Source organism: Oncorhynchus kisutch, unplaced genomic scaffold, assembly GCF_002021735.2.
Source record: "Oncorhynchus kisutch isolate 150728-3 unplaced genomic scaffold, Okis_V2 scaffold3219, whole genome shotgun sequence".
In the NCBI taxonomy this organism is placed as follows: Eukaryota; Metazoa; Chordata; class Actinopteri; order Salmoniformes; family Salmonidae; genus Oncorhynchus; species Oncorhynchus kisutch.
In genome coordinates, this window is record NW_022265164.1 from 44,732 (window position 1) to 66,767 (window position 22,036).

A 22,036-nucleotide genomic window follows, 5' to 3' on the forward strand; every position below is an offset into this window, starting at 1 on the left:
TCATGTAGATGTATATAATGACCAGACTAGGTCTATACTGCTCCTACATGGTGTAACAATACATCATGTAGATGTATATAATGAACATTCACTAGATATTCAGATTTATATTAAAAGATATGTTGCTTTGATAAAATGCTTTTTACTAAATTCATAACATTTCCAGGTAAAAAAATCAAGAAATGCACATTCTACTAATCTATTTAATAATTGTAATTTAAAAATATCCAAATCATATTTTGCATATCAACATTTAATAAAAAACGAAAACATACGTCAGTACACAGCCTCTATTCTGTCATGTGATTTCAGGTCCTCTGTCCAGGAAAGTATGTTAAGATTTCTCTCCAGAGTGTATTCTCTTCTTATGTTTGTTCAGGCTTCCTAACTGGGTAAAACGCATTCCACAATGGGTGCAGTGGTGTGGTTTCTCCCCCGTGTGTGTCCTTTCATGTGATTTTAGGTCCTGTGAACGTGAAAATCTATTTCCACAGTGGGAACATTGGAACGGCTTTTCTTCTGTGTGTATTATATTATGGTTGTTCAGGTTCCCTAACTGGGTAAAACTCTTTCCACACTGGGAGCAGTGGTAAGGCTTTTCTCCTGAGTGTATTCTCTTATGTTTGTTCAGGCTCCCTAACTGGGAAAAACTTTTCCCACACTGGGAGCAGTGGTGTGGTTTCTCCCCTGTGTGTGTCATCTCATGTGATTTTAGTTCCTGTGACCGTGAAAATCTTTTCCCACACTGGGAACATTGGAAAGGCTTTTCTCCTGTGTGTTTCATCTGATGTTTTTTTAGGTTCCCTAACTGGGTAAAATCCTTTCCACACAGGGCACAATGGTGTGGCTTCTCCCCTGTGTGTGTCCTCTCGTGTGATTTTAGGTGATGCAATCCTGAAAATGTCTTTCCACACTGGGAACATTGGAAAGGTTTTTCTCCTGTGTGTATTCCTTTATGCTTTTTCAGGCTCCCCAACTGGGTAAAACTCTTTCCACACTGGGAGCAGTGGTGTGGTTTATCCCCTGTGTGTGTCCTCTCATGTGATTTTAGGTGCTGTGATCGTGAAAATCTCTTTCCACACTGGGAACATTGGAAAGGCTTTTCTCCTGTGTGTATTCCTTTATGCTTTTTCAGGTTCCCTAACAGGGTAAAACTCTTTCCACACTGGGAGCAGTGGTGTGGCTTCTCCCCTGTGTGTGTCCTATCATGCTGTTTCAGCTTCCATAACCACTTAAAACTCAAATTACACTGGGAGCAGTGGTGTCGTCTCACTGGTTTGGGCGTCTCTGGGTCTGGTTCCCCTGAAGGACTCTTCTTCCGTCTGTCAGAGTGAGAGTCTGGTCTCTCTCCTGCCAAAGACAGAGTATTTAGTTAAACAGAGAGACCTGAATGAAATCTCCTGCTCTTCCTATGAGGTTTAATCCATTACCCTGTTGTAAAATATAGTGGCGCAGGAGGAGATGGCTGTGTTTTACAGGCTCTTAACCAATTGTGTATTTGTGTGTGTTCTTTCACATTATTTGTAACTTAGTTTGTACATAATGTTTCTGTCACAGTCTATTGCTGCTCTTTAATTATTTGTTTTTATTCATCTATTTGCTACTTAACACTTATTTTTCTTAAAACTGCATTGTTGGTTAAGGGCTGGTTGTGTTCCTGTTGTATTCGGTACCTGTGACAAATAAAATCTGATTTGATGACTAGATCCCTCGTACAATTGGATCCTGGATGCCGATTGGTTAATAACAGTTCCATTTGAATTATCCCTACACATCCACTGTTCCACAGCCCTGCCAGGAAATTCATCAACTAATCTCCACTGGAAAAAAGCATCTTGTATAATCTAGTGACCAATTGTTGGCTGGCTACTAGAATGGTACATAAGGGGTTATTAAGATGGGGCTAGAATGGTAATAAAACGGGTTAAGATGGGGCTAGACTGGTACATAACGGGTTAAGATGGGGCTAGACTGGTACATAACGGGTTAAGATGGGGCTAGAATGGTAGATAAGGGGTGAAGATGGGGCTAGAATGGTAGATAAGGGGTGAGGATGGGGCTAGAATGGTACATAAGGGGTTAAGATGGGGCTAGAATGGTAGATAAGGGGTGACGATGGGGCTAGAATGGTATGCAACAAGTGTTTTGTTTAATTCTCTTTTCTATGGCAAAATTAAGTTACTGTTGTGTTTTCTGCAACATAATATAATTACCAGTATGCCTATAGGGTTACTCGCACTCAAACCATGAAATGGAAAAAGTGTGAGATGCTAAACTTAATGCTGCAATATAATAACGAGTTTATATTTTCCCCATAAACAATGACTTGACTCAGGACTACGTTTGCTATTACCCTAATAAAGTTTAGAAACTTTTGTTTAGGTTTGGTGTGGATATTATAGGACTATGGTTTGGATATTATAGGGTTTAGTTATGGTTTGGTGTGGATATTATAGGACTATGGTTTGGATAGTATAGGGTTTAGTTATGGTTTGGTGTGGATATTATAGGACTATGGTTTGGATATTATAGGGTTTAGTTATGGTTTGGTGTGGATATTATAGGACTATGGTTTGGTGTGGATATTATAGGACTATGGTTTGGTGTGGATATTATAGGACTATGGTTTGGTGTGGATATTATAGGGCTATGGTTTGGTGTGGATATTATAGGACTATGGTTTGGTGAGGATATTATAGGGCTATGGTTTGGTGTGGATATTATAGGGTTTAGTTATGGTTTGGTGTGGATATTATAGGACTATGGGTTGGTGTGGATATTATAGGACTATGGTTTGGTGTGGATATTATAGGACTATGGTTTGGTGTGGATATTATAGGACTATGGTTTGGTGTGGATATTATAGGACTATGGTTTGGTGTGGATATTATAGGACTATGGTTTGGTGTGGTTATTATAGGACTATGGTTTGGTGTGGATATTATAGGACTATGGTTTGGTGTGGATATTATAGGACTATGGTTTGGTGTGGATATTATAGGACTATGGTTTGGTGTGGATATTATAGGACTATGGTTTGGTGTGGATATTATAGGACTATGGTTTGGTGTGGATATTATAGGACTATGGTTATGTGTGGATATTATAGGACTATGGTTTGGTGTGGATATTATAGGACTATGGTTTGGTGTGGATATTATAGGACTATGGTTTGGTGTGGATATTATAGGACTATGGTTTGGTGTGGATATTATAGGACTACGGTTTGGTGTGGATATTATAGGACTATGGTTTGGTGTGGATATTATAGGACTATGGTTTGGTGTGGATATTATAGGACTATGGTTTGGTGTGGATATTATAGGGTTTAGTTATGGTTTGGTGTGGATATTATAGGACTACGGTTTGGTGTGGATATTATAGGACTATGGTTTGGTGTGGATATTATAGGACTATGGTTTGGTGTGGATATTATACGGTTTAGTTATGGTTTGGTGTGGATATTATAGGACTATGGGTTGGTGTGGATATTATAGGACTATGGTTTGGTGTGGATATTATAGGACTATGGTTTGGTGTGGATATTATAGGGCTATGGTTTGGTGTGGATATTATAGGACTATGGTTTGGTGTGGATATTATAGGACTATGGTTTGGTGTGGATATTATAGGACTATGGTTTGGTGTGGATATTATAGGGCTATGGTTTGGTGTGGATATTATAGGACTATGGTTTGGTGTGGATATTATAGGACTATGGTTTGGTGTGGATATTATAGGACTATGGTTTGGTGAGGATATTATAGGGCTATGGTTTGGTGTGGATATTATAGGGTTTAGTTATGGTTTGGTGTGGATATTATAGGACTATGGGTTGGTGTGGATATTATAGGACTATGGTTTGGTGTGGATATTATAGGGCTATGGTTATGTGTGGATATTATAGGAATATGGTTTGGTTATTATAGGGCTTATCTATGGTTTGGTGTGGATATTATAGGACTATGGTTTGGTGTGGATATTATAGGACTATGGTTTGGTGTGGATATTATAGGACTATGGTTTGGTGTGGATATTATAGGACTATGGTTTGGTGTGGATATTATAGGACTATGGTTTGGTGTGGATATTATAGGACTATGGTTTGGTGTGGATATTATAGGACTATGGTTTGGTGTGGATATTATAGGGCTATGGTTTGGTGAGGATATTATAGGACTATGGTTTGGTGAGGATATTATAGGACTATGGTTTGGTGAGGATATTATAGGACTATGGTTTGGTGTGGATATTATAGGGCTATGGTTTGGTGTGGATATTATAGGACTGACTGACAGTTGAACTTGAGGTGGGGAAGAATGTTTCAAGCCAAACAGAGTTACTCCTTTAATCTAACAATATAATGTTTGGACTTTATAGCACTCGCAGAAGGCCTGAATCATGGAGTCACCGTTCGTTTTACACTTAGGACATGACTCTGCCGTTGAGCTGTAGAATTTAAATAAACTGAAGAAAATAAATTCAAGAAGGGTACAGACTTTCTATAGGTACTGTATGTACAAATATAGATGTGGAGACACCCCACAGTTGGCCCCGGGGAGAGTAACAGCCATTATAACATAAAGAGGGTTAATATGTAAATACATATTAAGCTTCCAGAGTTGATAGTCCACAGCGTTCCATTGTCTATAACGGAGTAGAGTTCCAGAGTCCACAGCGTTCCATTGTCTATAACGGAGTTGAGTTCCAGAGCCCACAGCGTTCCATTGTCTATAACGGAGTTGAGTTCCAGAGTCCACAGCGTTCCATTGTCTATAACAGAGTTGAGTTCCAGAGTCCACAGCATTCCATTGTCTATAACGGAGTTGAGTTCCAGAGTCCACAGCGTTCCATTGTCTATAACAGAGTTGAGTTCCAGAGCCCACAGCGTTCCATTGTCTATAACGGAGTTGAGTTCCAGAGTCCACAGCGTTCCATTGTCTATAACGGAGTTGAGTTCCAGAGCCCACAGCGTTCCATTGTCTATAACGGAGTTGAGTTCCAGAGTCCACAGCGTTCCATTGTCTATAACAGAGTTGAGTTCCAGAGTCCACAGCATTCCATTGTCTATAACAGAGTTGAGTTCCAGAGACCACAGCGTTCCATTGTCTATAACAGAGTTGAGTTCCAGAGTCCACAGCGTTCCATTGTCTATAACAGAGTTGAGTTCCAGAGACCACAGCGTTCCATTGTCTATAACAGAGTTGAGTTCCAGAGTCCACAGCGTTCCATTGTCTATAACAGAGTTGAGTTCCAGAGACCACAGCGTTCCATTGTCTATAACAGAGTTGAGTTCCAGAGTCCACAGCGTTCCATTGTCTATAACAGAGTTGAGTTCCAGAGCCCACAGCGTTCCATTGTCTATAACGGAGTTGAGTTCCAGAGACCACAGCGTTCCTTATAAGTGGCTATTTTAGGTCGTCAGATTAGCCCAAATGCTAATTTCTCAGCCTATCACAGACACACACAACTTTTGAATGGAAAAAAATTTAATGGATGAAATGTATCTAAATGACTGTTCAAAACATGGAAAACATATTTGTAAAAAGTAAATTTGACAAAAAAAATGTGTACAAATGTTTTAATATGTTTATCTTGGTTAATTTAAAACAGTAACTGTTACAAAAGGTTAAGAAAATATAAATATATAAATGATATAAATGATCCATTTTTCCATAATTTCCAACATGGGGAATGCTGGTGTTTTTAGACTGAGCAAACATATGGAAGTGTTTTAAGATGGTGATGCCATTGATCATTTAGCTATTAGATTAAGAATTGTAGGATCCCTTTAGGTCCCCCCCCCCCACAAAATATTTAAACATTTGATAAAATATTTTATTTGTCCTTTACTACTATAGCTCATAGAAACGCATTTTAACAACACATTCATGAATGGCAAAAATGACAGTCAAAATGTTGATTAATAAGGTTTTGAAGTGTCTGTCCTAGATCTAGCAGATATAAAAGATCAGGAAATATTTTTTGTTTTTTTTTGGCACACATTTAACCCCTTATTTCTGTTGGCACAAAACTAACTCCATCGGATTTTAAATAACCTGTGGTAATTATTATTATTATTACATTTCATCCAGATCAAAATTTGATAAAAATTATCCTTCCTTGTCTCGTCTTCCCTGTATTTAAGATATTACTCACTGTTGTTAATCAGATCTTCTTTCTCCTCTTCTTCCAATGTGACAGTCACCTCCCCCAATCCAAAAACGTCATCCTCCTCTTCCTCCTTTACTGTAATATCCTCCTCTTTCACTCTGAACGTGTCTTCATCTTCTGTCAATTTAACGTCTTTCTCTTCTTCTATCACTGTAACAGCCTCACCCTCTGTTTCTTGTTTTACGGTGACATCCTCTTCTTCCTTCTCCTCTTTCACGACAATGTTCAGCCCCAGAGTGTCTTTCTCCGTCCAGCAGACCTCTTCTTTAGAAGTGGGGGACTCGTTTAGTGAGCTCATGGTTGGGATGTTAGCTAGATAGCTAGCTAGTTAGTTAGTGACAAGACTAGCACTACTGCTAATTTACCCAGCTAGCTAGCTAGCTAACAACAACGTAAATATTAAATTCAATGGTGTAACTAGCTAATAGATACGACAAGTGTGTTTAAAACACAGTGCCTAATATACAACGAAAGCATTTAAAGATCTGCAATTTTATCGTCTATGTTGGCTGGTAAGATACCGAGGTGCTCGAAAGCTACGGAGGTGAATAACTCGCTTTCGTTGTTTGAAGAAGTCCATTAGATTATACGTCACACCGGCAGCATTGCCCTGAAACAGGCACATCGCCACCTGCTGGGTGGGAGGGTAACACAGTCAAGGGAAATTTCCATTTTGGTTAATACTCACTGTAGAAACATCTGTTGGGTTGGTAGAATGTGGAAAGACACACCTAATTGGTTAATATTCCCTGTAGTAGAAACATCTGTTGGGTTGGTAGAATGTGTAAAGACCCACCTCATTGGTTAATATTCCCTGTAGTAGAAACATCTGTTGGGTTTGTAGAATGTGGAAAGACCCACCTCATTGGTTAGTTTTCTCTGGGTAATGAGTAATGCATTTTAAAGGCAGTGGTCCATTTTGAACCCACAACTCCCTCCCTGTTTTTCAACTAGTCGCTCAGTACAGTACCGTTAATATTTAATTGAATGTTCTAGTACTTTTCCATACTGAATACAGCTCAGTACTGTTACACCGTGTAGGAGCAGTTTGGACCTACTCAGTACTGTTACACCATGTAGGAGCAGTTTGGACCTACTCAGTACTGTTACACCTTGTAGGAGCTGTTTGGACCTACTCAGTACTGTTACACCGTGTAAGAGCAGTTTGGACCTACTCAGTACTGTTACACCTTGTAGGAGCAGTTTGGACCTACTCAGTACTGTTACACCGTGTAGGAGCAGTTTGGACCTACTCAGTACTGTTACACCGTGTAGGAGCAGTTTGGACCTACTCAGTACTGTTACACCGTGTAGGAGCAGTTTGGGCCTACTCAGTACTGTTACACCACGTAGGAACAGTTTGGACCTACTCAGTACTGTTACACCGTGAAGGAGCAGTTTGGACCTACTCAGTACTGTTACACCGTGTAGGAGCAGTTTGGACCTACTCAGTACTGTTACACCGCGTAGGAGCAGTTTGGACCTACTCAGTTCTGTTACACCATGTAGGAGCAGTTTGGACCTACTCAGTTCTGTTACACCATGTAGGAGCAGTTTGGACCTACTCTGTACTGTTACACCGTGTAGGAGCAGTTTGAACCTACTCAGTACTGTTACACCGTGTAGGAGCAGTTTGGACCTACTCAGTACTGTTACACCGTGTAGGAGCAGTTTGGACCTACTCAGTACTGTTACACTGTGTAGGAGCAGTTTGGACCTACTCAGTACTGTTACACCGTGTAGGAGCAGTTTGGACCTACTCAGTACTGTTACACCGTGTAGGAGCAGTTTGGACCTACTCAGTTCTGTTACACCGTGTAGGAGCAGTTTGGACCTACTCAGTACTGTTACACCGTGTAGGAGCAGTTTGGACCTACTCAGTACTGTTACACCGTGTAGGAGCAGTTTGGACCTACTCAGTACTGTTACACCGTGTAGGAGCAGTTTGGACCTACTCAGTATTGTTACACCGTGTAGGAGCAGTTTGGACCTACTCAGTACTGTTACACCGTGTAGGAGCAGTTTGGACCTACTCAGTACTGTTACACCGTGTAGGAGCAGTTTGGACCTACTCAGTACTGTTACACCGTGTAGGAGCAGTTTGGACCTACTCAGTACTGTTACACCACGTAGGAACAGTTTGGACCTACTCAGTACTGTTACACCGTGTAGGAGCAGTTTGGACCTACTCAGTTCTGTTACACCGTGTAGGAGCAGTTTGGACCTACTCAGTACTGTTACACCGTGTAGGAGCAGTTTGGACCTACTCAGTACTGTTACACCGTGTAGGAGCAGTTTGGACCTACTCAGTACTGTTACACCGTGTAGGAGCAGTTTGGACCTACTCAGTACTGTTACACCGTGTAGGAGCAGTTTGGACCTACTCAGTACTGTTACACCGTGTAGGAGCAGTTTGGACCTACTCAGTACTGTTACACCGTGTAGGAGCAGTTTGGACCTACTCAGTACTGTTACACCGCGTAGGAGCAGTTTGGACCTACTCAGTTCTGTTACACCGCGTAGGAGCAGTTTGGACCTACTCTGTACTGTTACACCGTGTAGGAGCAGTTTGAACCTACTCAGTACTGTTACACCGTGTAGGAGCAGTTTGGACCTACTCAGTACTGTTACACCGTGTAGGAGCAGTTTGGACCTACTCAGTACTGTTACACTGTGTAGGAGCAGTTTGGACCTACTCAGTACTGTTACACCGTGTAGGAGCAGTTTGGACCTACTCAGTACTGTTACACCGTGTAGGAGCAGTTTGGACCTACTCAGTTCTGTTACACCGTGTAGGAGCAGTTTGGACCTACTCAGTACTGTTACACCGTGTAGGAGCAGTTTGGACCTACTCAGTACTGTTACACCGTGTAGGAGCAGTTTGGACCTACTCAGTACTGTTACACTGTGTAGGAGCAGTTTGGACCTACTCAGTACTGTTACACCGTGTAGGAGCAGTTTGGACCTACTCAGTACTGTTACACCGTGCAGGAGCAGTTTGGACCTACTCAGTACTGTTACACCGTGTAGGAGCAGTTTGGACCTACTCAGTACTGTTACACCATGTAGGAGCAGTTTAGACCTACTCAGTATTGTTACACTGTGTAGGAGCAGTTTGGACCTACTCAGTACTGTTACACCGTGTAGGAGCAGTTTGGACCTACTCAGTACTGTGTAGGAGCAGTTTGGACCTACTCAGTACTGTTACACCGTGTAGGAGCAGTTTGGACCTACTCAGTACTGTGTAGGAGCAGTTTGGACCTACTCAGTACTGTTACACCGTGTAGGAGCAGTTTGGACCTACTCAGTACTGTTACACCGTGTAGGAGCAGTTTGGACCTACTCAGTACTCTTACACCGTGTAGGAGCAGTTTGGACCTACTCAGTACTGTTACACCGTGTAGGAGCAGTTTGGACTTACTCAGTACTTCTTTCCACATTCTACCAACCCAACAGATGTTTCTGCTACAGTGAATATTAACCAATGAGGTGGGTCTTTCCACACAAAATGACATTTTCAACCAGTCCCTGACTGAGTCTGTAATACCAACATGTTTCAAGCAGACCACCATAGTCCTTGTGCCCAAGAACACTAAGGTAACCTTCCTAAATGACTACTGACCCGTAGCACTCACGTCTGTTGCCATGAAGTGCTTTGAAAGGCTGGTCATGGCTCACATCAACACCATTAGACCCTAGACCCACTCCAATTTGCATACCGCCCCATGCAATCTCTATTGCACTCCACACTGCCCTTTCATACCTGAACAAAAGGAACAACTATGTGAGATTGCTATTCATTGACTGCAGCTCCTCATTCAAAACTATAGTGCCCTCAAAGCTCATCAATAAGCTAAGGACCCTGGAACTAAACACCTCCCTCTAAAACTGGATCCTGGACTTCCTGACTGGCCGCCCCCAGGTGGTAAGGGTAGGTAACAACACATCCTCCACGCTGATCCTCAAATGGGTGCCCATCAGGGGTGCGTGCTCTCCTGTACTACCTGTTCACTCATGACTGCACGGCCAGGCACAACTCCACCATCAACACCATCATTAAGTTTGCCGATGACACAACAGTGTTAGGCCTGATCATCGGCAACGACGAGACAGCCTATAGGGAGGGGGTCAGAGACCTGACGGTGTGGTGCAAGGACAACAACCTCTCCCTTAACGTGATCAATATAAAGGAGATGATTGTGGACTACAGGAAAAAGAGGACCGAGCATGCCCCCATTCTCATCGACGGGGATTTAGTGGAGCAGGTTGAGAGCTTCAGGTTCCTTGGCATCCACATCACCAACAGAGGGCACAACAAAACCTATTTCCCCTCAGGAGACTGAAAAGATTTGGCATGGGTCCTCAGATCCTCAAAAGGTTCTACAACTGTACCATTGAGCATCCTTACGGGTTGCATCACTGCCTGGTATGGCAACTGCTCGACCTCCAACCGCAAGGCACTACAGAGGGTAGTGCGTACGGCGCAGTACATCACTGGGGCCAAGCTTCCTGCCATCCAGGACTTATATACCAGACGGTGTCAGGGGAAGGCCCTAAAAATTGTCAAAGACTCCAGCCACTCTAGTCATAGACTGTTCTCTCTGATACCGCACGGCAAGCAGTACCTGAGCACCAAGTCTAGGTCCAAGAGGCTTTTAAACCGTTTCTACCCTCAAGCCATAAGAATCCTGTACATCTAATCAAATGACTACCCAGACTATTTGCATTGGCCCCCTTTTACACTGCTGCAACTCTGTTATTATCGATGCATAGTCACTTTAATAACTCTACCTACATGTACAAATTACCTCAATTACCTCAACTAACCGGTGCCCCTGCACATTGCCTGCCCCTGTATATAGTCTACACATTGACTCTGTCCCGGTACCCCCTGTATATAGCCTCCACATTGATTCTGTACCGGTACCCCCTGTATATAGCCTCCACATTGACTCTGTCCCGGTACCCCCTGTATATAGCCTCCACATTGACTCTGTCCTGGTACCCCCTGTATATAACCACCACATTGACTCTGTCCCGGTACCCCCTGTTTATAGCCTCCACATTGACTCTGTACTGGTACCCCCTGTATATAGCCTCCACATTGACTCTGTACTGGTACCCCCTGTATATAGCCTCCACATTGACTCTGTACTGGTACCCCCTGTATATAGCCTCCACATTGACTCTGTACCGTAATACCCTGTATATAGCCTCCACATTGACTCTGTACCGGTGATTTTAGTTGCTGTGTACGGTGTTTCCTAAGACACAATGGTGTGGCTGGCTTCCGGGTTAAGTGAGTAGTGTGTCAAGAAGCAGTGAGCTGTATAAAGAGAAGCATGTGTTGATTGATTAGTGAACATTTTTAATGAGTTAGATTTGAAAACAAACTTAACATCTACTACACATCTGCACATTAGGCAATTTCTGGTTCATTCAGTCAAACAAACATATATAATCCAATTTTAAAAACCACCTAGGTCTATAATGTATAATGTAACAATACACAGATGTATATAATGTTATGTCCACTAGTACCGTTCCACATTATATTTATATTCAGACAACAATATGTTCCATTAATCAAATCAGCACCTGTGTTTTCTCTGACATGGTGGAATAATACCGATGGGAACATTCATGAGGAAGTGAGTGTTCTTCATGTCCAAAAAATTGTCAACGTCATCAGAACATCATCATCAAATGTTCATAAACCTTTAGGATGAAGACTAGTATACACAACAACTCAATGAAACACAACAACGAAATTCATAACATTTCTAGGTTAAAATCAAGAAATGCACATTCTACTAATCTATTTAATAATTGTAATTTTAAAATATCCAAATCATATTTTTTTATATCAACATTTAATTTAAAAACTACCTCAAAACATACATCAGTACACAGCCTCTATTCTGTCATGTGATTTCAGGTCCTCTGTCCAGGAAAGTATGTTAAGATTTCTCTCCAGAGTGTATTCTCTTCTTATGTTTGTTCAGGCTTCCTAACTGGGTAAAACTCTTTCCACAATGGGAGCAGTGGTGTGGCTTTTCCCCCGTGTGTATCATCTCATGTGATTTTAGGTCCTGTGATCTTGAAAATCTCTTTCCACAGTAGAAACATTGGAAAGGCTTTTCTTCTGTGTGTATTATATTATGGTTGTTCAGATTCCCTAACTGTATAAAACGCTTTCCACACTGGGAGCAGTGGTAAGGCTTTTCTCCTGAGTGTATTCTCTTATGTTTGTTCAGGGTCCCTAACTGGGTAAAACTCTTTCCACAATGGGAGCAGTGGTGTGGTTTATCCCCTGTGTGTTTCATCTCATGTGATTTTAGTTCCTGTGATCGTGAAAATCTCTTTCCACACTGGGAACATTGGAAAGGCTTTTCTCCTGTGTGTATTCCTTTATGCTTTTTCAGGTTCCCTAACAGGGTAAAACTCTTTCCACACTGGGAGCAGTGGTGTGGCTTTTCCCCTATGTGTGTCCTCTCATGCTGTTTCAGTTTCCATAAAAACTTATAACTCAAATTACACTGGGAGCAGTGGTGTCGTCTCCCTGGTTTGGGCGTCTCTGGGTCTGGTTCCCCTGAAGGACTCTTCTTTCGTCTGTCAGAGTGAGAGTCTGGTCTCTCTCCTGCCAAAGACAAGAGTATTTAGTTAAACAGAGAGACCTGAATGAAATCTGCTCTTCCTATGAGGTTTAATCCATTGCCCTGATGTAAAATATAGTGGCGCAGGAGGAGATGGCTGCTGTTAAACAGGCTCTTAACCAATTGTGTTATTGTGTGTGTTCTTTCACATTATTTGTAACTTAGTTTGTACATAATGTTTCTGTCACAGTCTATTGCTGCTCTTTAATTATTTGTTTGTATTCATCTATTTGCTACTTAACACTTATTGTTCTTAAAACTGCATTGCTGGTTAAGGGCTGGTTGTGTTCCTGTTGTATTCGGTACCTGTGACAAATAAAATCTGATTTGATGACTAGATCCCTCGTACATTTGGATCCTGGATGCCGATTGGTTAATAACAGTTCTTTCACATTATTTATAACATAATGTTTCTGCACACAGCAGTCTGATGCTGCTCTTTAATTTGTAGTTATTTTTATTCATCGATTTGTTACTTAACTATTATTTTTCTGAAAACGGCATTGTTGTTTAAGGCCTTGTGGTATTCCTGTTGTATTCAGCAGATGTGACAAATAAAATCTGATTTGATGACTAGATGCCTCATTATTCAACTTTACATTTGGATCCTGGATGCCGATTGGTTAATAGCCATTAGTTATTCACAATACTACCCAGGTAATGGCGGTTACCAGTTCCATTTCAAATCATTCCTACACATCCACTGTCCCACAGCCCAGCCAGGCAATGTATCAACTAATCTCCACTGTCCCACAGCCCAGCCAGGCAATGTATCAACTAATCTCCACTGTCCCACAGCCCAGCCAGGAAATGTATCAACTAATCTCCACTGTCCCACAGCCCAGCCAGGCAATGTATCAACTAATCTCCACTGTCCCAAAGCCCAGCCAGGCAATGTATCAACTAATCTCCACTGTCCCAAAGCCCAGCCAGGCAATGTATCAACTAATCTCCACTGTCCCACAGCCCAGCCAGGCAATGTATCAACTAATCTCCACTGTCCCAAAGCCCTGCCAGGCAATGTATCAACTAATCTCCACTGTCCCACAGCCCAGCCAGGCAATGTATCAACTAATCTCCACTGTCCCACAGCCCAGCCAGGCAATGTATCAACTAATCTCCACTGTCCCACAGCCCAGCCAGGCAATGTATCAACTAATCTCCACTGTCCCACAGCCCTTCCAGGAAATGTATCAACTAATCTCCACTGTCCCACAGCCCAGCCAGGCAATGTATCAACTAATCTCCACTGTCCCACAGCCCAGCCAGGCAATGTATCAACTAATCTCCACTGTCCCACAGCCCAGCCAGGAAATGTATCAACTAATCTCCACTGTCCCACAGCCCAGCCAGGCAATGTATCAACTAATCTCCACTGTCCCACAGCCCAGCCAGGCAATGTATCAACTAATCTCCACTGTCCCACAGCCCAGCCAGGCAATGTATCAACTAATCTCCACTGTCCCACAGCCCAGCCAGGCAATGTATCAACTAATCTCCACTGTCCCACAGCCCAGCCAGGCAATGTATCAACTAATCTCCACTGTCCCACAGCCCAGCCAGGCAATGTATCAACTAATCTCCACTGTCCCACAGCCCAGCCAGGCAATGTATCAACTAATCTCCACTGTCCCACAGCCCAGCCAGGAAATGTATCAACTAATCTCCGCTGTCCCACAGCCCAGCCAGGCAATGTATCAACTAATCTCCACTGTCCCACAGCCCAGCCAGGCAATGTATCAACTAATCTCCACTGGAAAAAAAGCATCTTGTATAATCCTATCCTAGCTAATGTGTCGCTACAACTCAGCCATTTTGTAAAATAAAATATGTATAGAACTTATTTTGAACATTTATTATCGAATAGAAATGTTTTATGTAAATCTCCCTTCAATTACTATAATGACACCTAGTGGCCAAGTGGGTTAAGATGGGGTTAGAGTGTTTTATATAATCTCCCTTCAATTACTATAATGACACCTAGTGGCCAAGTGGGTTAAGATGGGGTTAGAGTGTTTTATATAATCTCCCTTCAATTACTATAATGACACCTAGTGGCCAAGTGGGTTAAGATGGGGTTAGAGTGTTTTATGTAAATCTCCCTTCAATTACTATAATGACACCTAGTGGCCAAGTGGGTTAAGATGGGGTTAGAGTGTTTTATGTAATCTCCCTTCAATTACTATAATGACACCTAGTGGCCAAGTGGGTTAAGATGGGGTTAGAATGGTACATAAAGGGGTTAAGATGGGGTTAGAGTGTTTTATGTAATCTCCCTTCAATTACTATAATGACACCTAGTGGCCAAGTGGGTTAAGATGGGGTTAGAGTGTTTTATGTAATCTCCCTTCAATTACTATAATGACACCTAGTGGCCAAGTGGGTTAAGACGGGGCTAGAATGGTACATAAAGGGGTTAAGATGGGGTTAGAGTGTTTTATGTAATCTCCCTTCAATTACTATAATGACACCTAGTGGCCAAGTGGGTTAAGATGGGGCTAGAGTGTTTTATGTAATCTCCCTTCAATTACTATAATGACACCTAGTGGCCAAGTGGGTTAAGATGGGGTTAGAGTGTTTTATGTAATCTCCCTTCAATTACTATAATGACACCTAGTGGCCAAGTGGGTTAAGATGGGGCTAGAATGGTACATAAATGGGTTAAGACGGGGTTAGAATGGTACATAAAGGGGTTAAGATGGGGTTAGAGTGGTACATACATGGTTAAGATGGGGTTAGAATGGTACATAAACGGGTTAAGATGGGGTTAGAATGGCACATAATGGGCTTATGATGGGGTTAGAATGGTACATAAAGGGGTTAAGGCGGGGTTAGAATGGTACATACATGGTTAAGATGGGGTTAGAATGGCACATAAAGGGGTTAAGCTGGGGCTAGAATGGTACATAAATGGGTTAAGATGAGATAGAATGGTACATAAATAAGATGGGGCTAGAACGGTACATAAAGGGATTAAGATGGGGTTAGAATGGTACATAAAATGGGTTAAGATGGGGTTAGAATGGTACATAAAGGGGTTAAGATGGGGTTAGAATGGCACATAAAGGGGCTACATTGGGGCTAGAATGGTACATACATAAAGGGGTTAAGATGGGGTTAGAGTGGTACATAGAGTGATTAAGATGGGGTTAGAATGGTACATACGGGGTTAAGATGGGGATGTACAGGTACATATAGGGGTTAATATGGGGTTAGAATGGTACATACATGGGTTAAGATGGGGATATAATGGCACATACGAGGTTAAGATGGGGTTAGAGTGGTACATAGGGGGTTAAGATGGGGATATACTGGTACATACTGGGTTAAGATTGGGGTTAGAATGGTACATAAAGGGATTAAGGTGGGGTTAGAATGGTACATTAAGGGGTTAAGATGGGGTTAGAATGGTACATAAAGGGGTTAAGATGGGGGGTTACTCCTTACTGTGCTCTTCTTAAACACCTTACTCTGCTCTTCTTAAACACCTTACTCTGCTCATCTTAAACACCTTACTCTGCTCATCTTAAACACCTTACTCTGCTCATCTTAAACACCTTACTCTGCTCATCTTAAATCTTAAACACGTTACTCTGCTCATCTTAAACACCTTACTCTGCTCTTCTTAAACACCTTACTCTGCTCTTCTTAAACACCTTACTCTGCTCATCTTAAACACCTTACTCTGCTCATCTTAAACACCTTACTCTGCTCATCTTAAACACCTTACTCTGCTCATCTTAAACACCTTACTCTGCTCATCTTAAACACCTTACTCTGCTCATCTTAAACACCTTACTCTGCTCATCTTAAACACCTTACTCTGCTCATCTTAAACACCTTACTCTGCTCATCTTAAACACCTTACTCTGCTCATCTTAAATCTTAAACACCTTACTCTGCTCATCTTAAACACCTTACTCTGCTCATCTTAAACACCTTACTCTGCTCATCTTAAACACCTTACTCTGCTCATCTTAAACACCTTACTCTGCTCATCTTAAACACCTTACTCTGCTCATCTTAAACACCTTACTCTGCTCATCTTAAACACCTTACTCTGCTCATCTTAAACACCTTACTCTGCTCATCTTAAACACCTTACTCTGCTCATCTTAAACACCTTACGCAGTCCCAGTTACTAATATATGCATATGATTGATAGTATTGGATAGAAAACACTCTGAAGTTTCTAAAACTGTTTGAATGATGTCTGTGAGTATAACAGAACTCATATGGCAGGCAAAAACCCGAGGAGAAATCCAAACAGGAAGTGAGAAATCTGAGGTTGGTAGGTTTTCAACACAGTTCCCATTGAAATCCCCTTGAGATATGAATGACGTTGCACTTCCTAGGGCTTCCACTAGATGTCAACCGTCTATAGAAATTTGAATGAGGCTTCTACTGTCTTGTTGGACTGAATAAGAACAGAATGAACAGGTGTCAGTCATTTTCTGGTCACGCGCATTCGACATGTTAAGAACAAATTCTCATTTACAATGACGGCCTAGGAACAGTGGGTTAACCGCCTTGTTCAAGGGCAGAACGACAGATTTTGTACCTTGTCAGCTCGGGGATTCGATCTGGCAAAACATTCCGGTTACTGGCCCAACACTCTAACCACTCTAAGCTACCTGCCGCCCTGGTCGAAGGTAATCGTGATAATTAGGACCTTATTCTGCGTACACACCAATTAGCGAAATGAAGTGAAATGAGTTCAGAATGTATCCATGAGTCATTTTCACATAAAAACATTATGCTTCACAAAAATAACATGGTCGCTGTGGTAGAAGTTTTATTTTGATGCCATCAGGAAGACTGAATTCAGATGTGTCCATGTCAACAAGATAATTACAGCCATTTTGATATCGGAAAGGTAATGAACATTCTAGAATCTGAATAGTTCCAGAATCTGAATGGTTCCAGAATCTGAATGGTTCCATGCCAGATGTCAGTGTATATTCCTGTTGTTGTTGTCAGTGCCCCCCTTACATCTTCCCTGTCTACTGTACCCATGTGGAAGAGGTAAGTTATTGCACAATTGTCCCATGAAAATCATACACCTAAACTCAGCAACTGTGTTTATTTTCAGCAAACTTAACATGTAAATATTTCTATGAACATAACAAGATTCATCAACTGAGACATAAACGGAACAAGTTCCACAGACGTGACTAACAGAAATTGAATAATGTGTCCCTGAACAAAGGGGGGGGGGTAAAATCAAAAGTAACAGTCAGTATCTGGTTTGGCCACCAGCTGCATTAAGTACTGCAGTGCATCTCCTCCTCATGGACTGCACCGGATTTGCCAGTTCTTGCTGTGAGATGTTACCCCACTCTTACACCAAGGCACCTGCAAGTTCCCAGACATTTCTGGGGGGGAATGGCCCTAGCCCTCACCCTCCAATCCAACAGGTCCCAGACGTGCTCAATGGGATTGAGATCTGGGCTCTTCGCCGGTCATGGCAGAACACTGACATTCCTGTTTTGCAGGAAATCACGCACAGAACGAGCAGAATGGCTGGTGGCATTGTCATGTCAGGATGAGCCTGCAGGAAGGGTACCACATGAGGGAGGAGGATGTCTTCCCTGTAACGCACAGCGTTGAGATTGCCTGCAATGACAACAAGCTCAGTCCGATGATGCTGTGACACACCGCCCTAGACCATGACGGACCCTCCATCTCCAAATCGATCCCGTACTAGAGTACAGGCCTCAGTGTAACGCTCATTCCTTCAACGATAAACGCAAATCCGACCATCACCCCTGAATAGACAAAACTGCAACTCGTTAGCGAAGAACACTTTTTGCTAGTCCTGTTTGGTCCAGCGACGGTGGGTTTGTGCCCATAGGCGATGTTGTTACCGGTGATGTCTAGTTAGGACCTGCCTAACAGGCCGACAAGACCTCAGTCTAGCCTCTCTCAGCCTATTGCGGACAGTCTGAGCACTGATGGAGGGATTGCGTGTTCCTGGTGTAACTCGGGCAGTGATTGTTGCCATCCTGTACCTGTCCCACAGGTGTGATGTCCTAGTAATACCATCCAGTGGACTCCTAACCCTATTAATACCATCCAGTGGACTCCTAACCCTATTAATACCATACAGTGGACTCCTAGTAATACCATCCAGTGGACTCCTATTAATACCATACAGTGGACTCCTATTAATACCATACAGTGGACTCCTATTAATACCATACAGTGGACTCCTATTAATACCATACAGTGGACTCCTATTAATACCATACAGTAGACTCCTATTAATACCATACAGTGGACTCCTAGTCATACCATACAGTGGACTCCTAGTCATACCATACAGTGGACTCCTAGTCATACCATACAGTGGACTCCTAGTCATACCATACAGTGAACTCCTAGTAATACCATCCAGTAGACTCCTAGTAATACTATCCAGTAGACTCCTAGTAATACTATCCAGTAGACTCCTAGTAATACCATCCAGTAGACTCCTAGTAATACTATCCAGTAGACTCCTAGTAATACCATACAGTGGACTCCTAAGCCTATAGGTCTATATTCATTGCCCTGGCATCACCCAGTGGGAGGTTTATTTATCTCTACACTATTATCCGAACCAGCACTGTTTCTCATGGGCCTTTTCGGACAGATTTCTTTTTAAAATTAATTTATCCACTATCTTAATAATGGAGGGTAATTTCATTAATCCACTGTCAACGATGGAGGGAAATTTGATTCATACACTGTCTTAACGATGGAGGGAAATTTGATTTCCAGTTTTTAAGCAATTTTTTTCCCCCCCGAAATGATTGATGAGAAAAGTATGGTTCAATCCATCTCACCGCACACCGCACACCCATTAAAAGTTGTACATAGAGTTGACAGTCCATAATGTTCCATTGCCTGTAACGGAGTTGAGTTCCAGAGCCCACAACGTTCCATTGTCTATAACGGAGTTGAGTTCCAGAGTCCACAGCGTTCCATTGCCTATTACGGAGTTGAGTTCCAGAGTCCACAGCGTTCCATTGCCTATTACGGAGTTGCGTTTTAGAGCCCACAGCGTTCCATTGTTTATAACGGAGTTGAGTTCCAGAGCCCACAGCGTTCCATTGTCTATAACGGAGTTGAGTTCCAGAGTCCACAGCGTTCCATTGTCTATAACGGAGTTGAGTTCCAGAGTCCACAGCGTTCCATTGTCTATAACGGAGTTGAGTTCCAGAGCCCACAGCGTTCCATTGTCTATAACAGAGTTGAGTTCCAGAGCCCACAGCGTTCCATTGTCTATAACGGATTTGAGTTCCAGAGACCACAGCGTTCCTTATAAGTGGCTATTTTAGGTCGTCAGATTAGCCCAAATGCTAATTTCTCAGCCAATCACAGACACTCACAGGTTTGAATGAAAAACATGGAATGTATCTAAATGACTGTTCAAAACACATTTGTAAACACAAATTTGACAAAAAAATGTGTACAAATGTTTTAATATGTTTATCTTGGGGAATTTAAAACATTAACTTGTGTTACAAAAGGTTAAGAAAAGAAACAGTGTTTGACAGAAATTGTCATTTTTCCATAATTTCCAACATGGGGAATGTTGGTGCTTTTAGACTGAGCAAACATATGGAAGTGTTTTAAGATGGTGATGCCATTGATCATTTAGCAATTTGCAACAACATTTTTATTTATTTATATGCAAGCCAGTTAATAAGAACAAATTCTTATTTTACAATGACAGCCTACCCCAAGCAGACCCTCCCCTAACTCCGGGAGACGCTGGGCCAATTGTGTGCCGCCCTATGGGACACACATTTAACCCCTTATTTCTGTTGGCACAAAACTAACTACATCGGATTTTCCTTGTCTTGATTCTGTTCTCTTCATTATTTGAAGTCAGACATGAGTTGGTTTTTGATTTAATGTGATGTCAAGCAAAGCACTACAGAAAGAGATATTCAGATGTTTACAAATGTTGTGAAAAAATGTAATGGGAAGCATTTGACCCATAAACGTTTTGTTGGTCGCCAGCCACTATTTGTAGCTTTAACTTTTCCTACAGTACAGAACTAATGCCCCTTTAAAACCACACATCGGTTCAACAACTGCAGAGTTTGTACACCTGTGATTTTAAGATATTACTCACTGTTGTTAGTCAGATCTCCTGTCTCCTCTTCTTCTTCCTCCAATGTGACAGTAATCTCCCCCAATTCCTTCATTCCAAAAACGTCTTCCTCTTCTTTCACTGTGACAGTCATCTCCCCCTCTTTCTCTTCCTCCTCTTCTTTTACTGTAACATCCTCTTCCTCTTTCACTCTGAACGCGTCTTCATCTTCTGTCAATTTAACGTCTTTCTCTTCTTCTTTCACTGTAACAGCCTCAACCTCTGTTTCTTGTTTTACGGTGACATCCTCTTCTTCCTTCTCCTCTTTCACGACAATGTTCAGCCCCAGAGCTTCTTTTTCCGTCCAGCAGACCTCCTCTTCTTTAACAGGAGGAGAGTAGCTTAGTGAACTCATGGTCTGGGATGTTAGCTAGTTAGCATTAGTGACTAGACTAGCACTGCTAATTTACCCAGCTAGCTAGCTAACAACAACGTAAATATTAAATTGAGTAACTAACCAGGAGATACGACAAGTGTGTTTAAAACACAGTGGCTAATATACAACGAAAGCATTTAAAGATCTGCAATTTTATCGTCTATGTTGGCTAGAAAGCTACCGAGGTGAATAACTCGCTTTTGTTGTTTGAAGAAGCGTCCCGTCCATTAGATTATACGTCACACCGGCAGCATTGCCCTGAAACAGGCACATCGCCACCTGCTGGGTGGGAGGGTAACAGTCAAGGGACATTTAATTTTATTTTGAGACACTTAATTCGATTTTTCATTCATTTATTTATATAATATTATTATATTGAGACGTATAAAGAAAAGCATGTGTCGATTAGCGAATATCTTTAATGAGTGAGAATTTAAAACAATTTACTCCTGCACATTTAGAAAATCAAACAAACAGATAATATCCTAATGAGTTAGCAGCTAGGTTAGCTAGCTCCTACACGGTGTAACAGTACTGAGTAGGTCCCAACTGCCCCTACACGGTGTAACAGTACTGAGTAGGTCCAAACTGCTCCTACACGGTGTAACAGTACTGAGTAGGTCCAAACTGCTCCTACACGGTGTAACAGTACTGAGTAGGTCCAAACTGCTCCTACACGGTGTAACA

The 22,036-nt window shown here is 42.0% G+C and overlaps 2 protein-coding genes across 2 annotated transcripts; both read right to left on the reverse strand.

Annotated features, from left to right (window-relative positions):
* On the reverse strand, positions 1-6,731 carry LOC109881638 (zinc finger protein 568-like). The gene is made up of 2 exons (XM_020473749.2): positions 6,160-6,731; positions 1-1,350 (listed from the first exon to the last, which is right to left on the reverse strand). The coding sequence occupies exons 1-2, from the start codon at positions 6,470-6,472 to the stop codon at positions 335-337; spliced, it is 1,329 nt and encodes a 442-aa protein (XP_020329338.2). The 5' UTR covers positions 6,473-6,731; the 3' UTR covers positions 1-334.
* A 4,790-nt stretch (positions 6,732-11,521) lies between these two features.
* On the reverse strand, positions 11,522-21,636 carry LOC109881637 (zinc finger protein 436-like). Its single transcript, XM_031820306.1, has 2 exons — positions 20,956-21,636; positions 11,522-12,814 (listed from the first exon to the last, which is right to left on the reverse strand). Exons 1-2 carry the CDS (start codon positions 21,326-21,328, stop codon positions 12,135-12,137), a joined length of 1,053 nt encoding a protein of 350 aa, XP_031676166.1. The 5' UTR covers positions 21,329-21,636; the 3' UTR covers positions 11,522-12,134.
* Between the last annotated feature and the right edge of the window lie 400 nt (positions 21,637-22,036).

Bases quoted from the DNA above. Each gene is read 5' to 3' on its own strand.
- LOC109881637 (XM_031820306.1), bottom strand. From the start codon at position 21,328: ATGAGTTCACTAAGCTACTCTCCTCCTGTTAAAGAAGAGGAGGTCTGC. The intron at 12,815-20,955 runs GTGAGTAATATC...TGTCTTTGGCAG, and splicing joins AGGAGATCTGACTAACAACA to GAGAGAGACCAGACTCTCAC.
- LOC109881638 (XM_020473749.2), bottom strand. From the start codon at position 6,472: ATGAGCTCACTAAACGAGTCCCCCACTTCTAAAGAAGAGGTCTGCTGG. The intron at 1,351-6,159 runs GTGAGTAATATC...TGTCTTTGGCAG, and splicing joins AGAAGATCTGATTAACAACA to GAGAGAGACCAGACTCTCAC.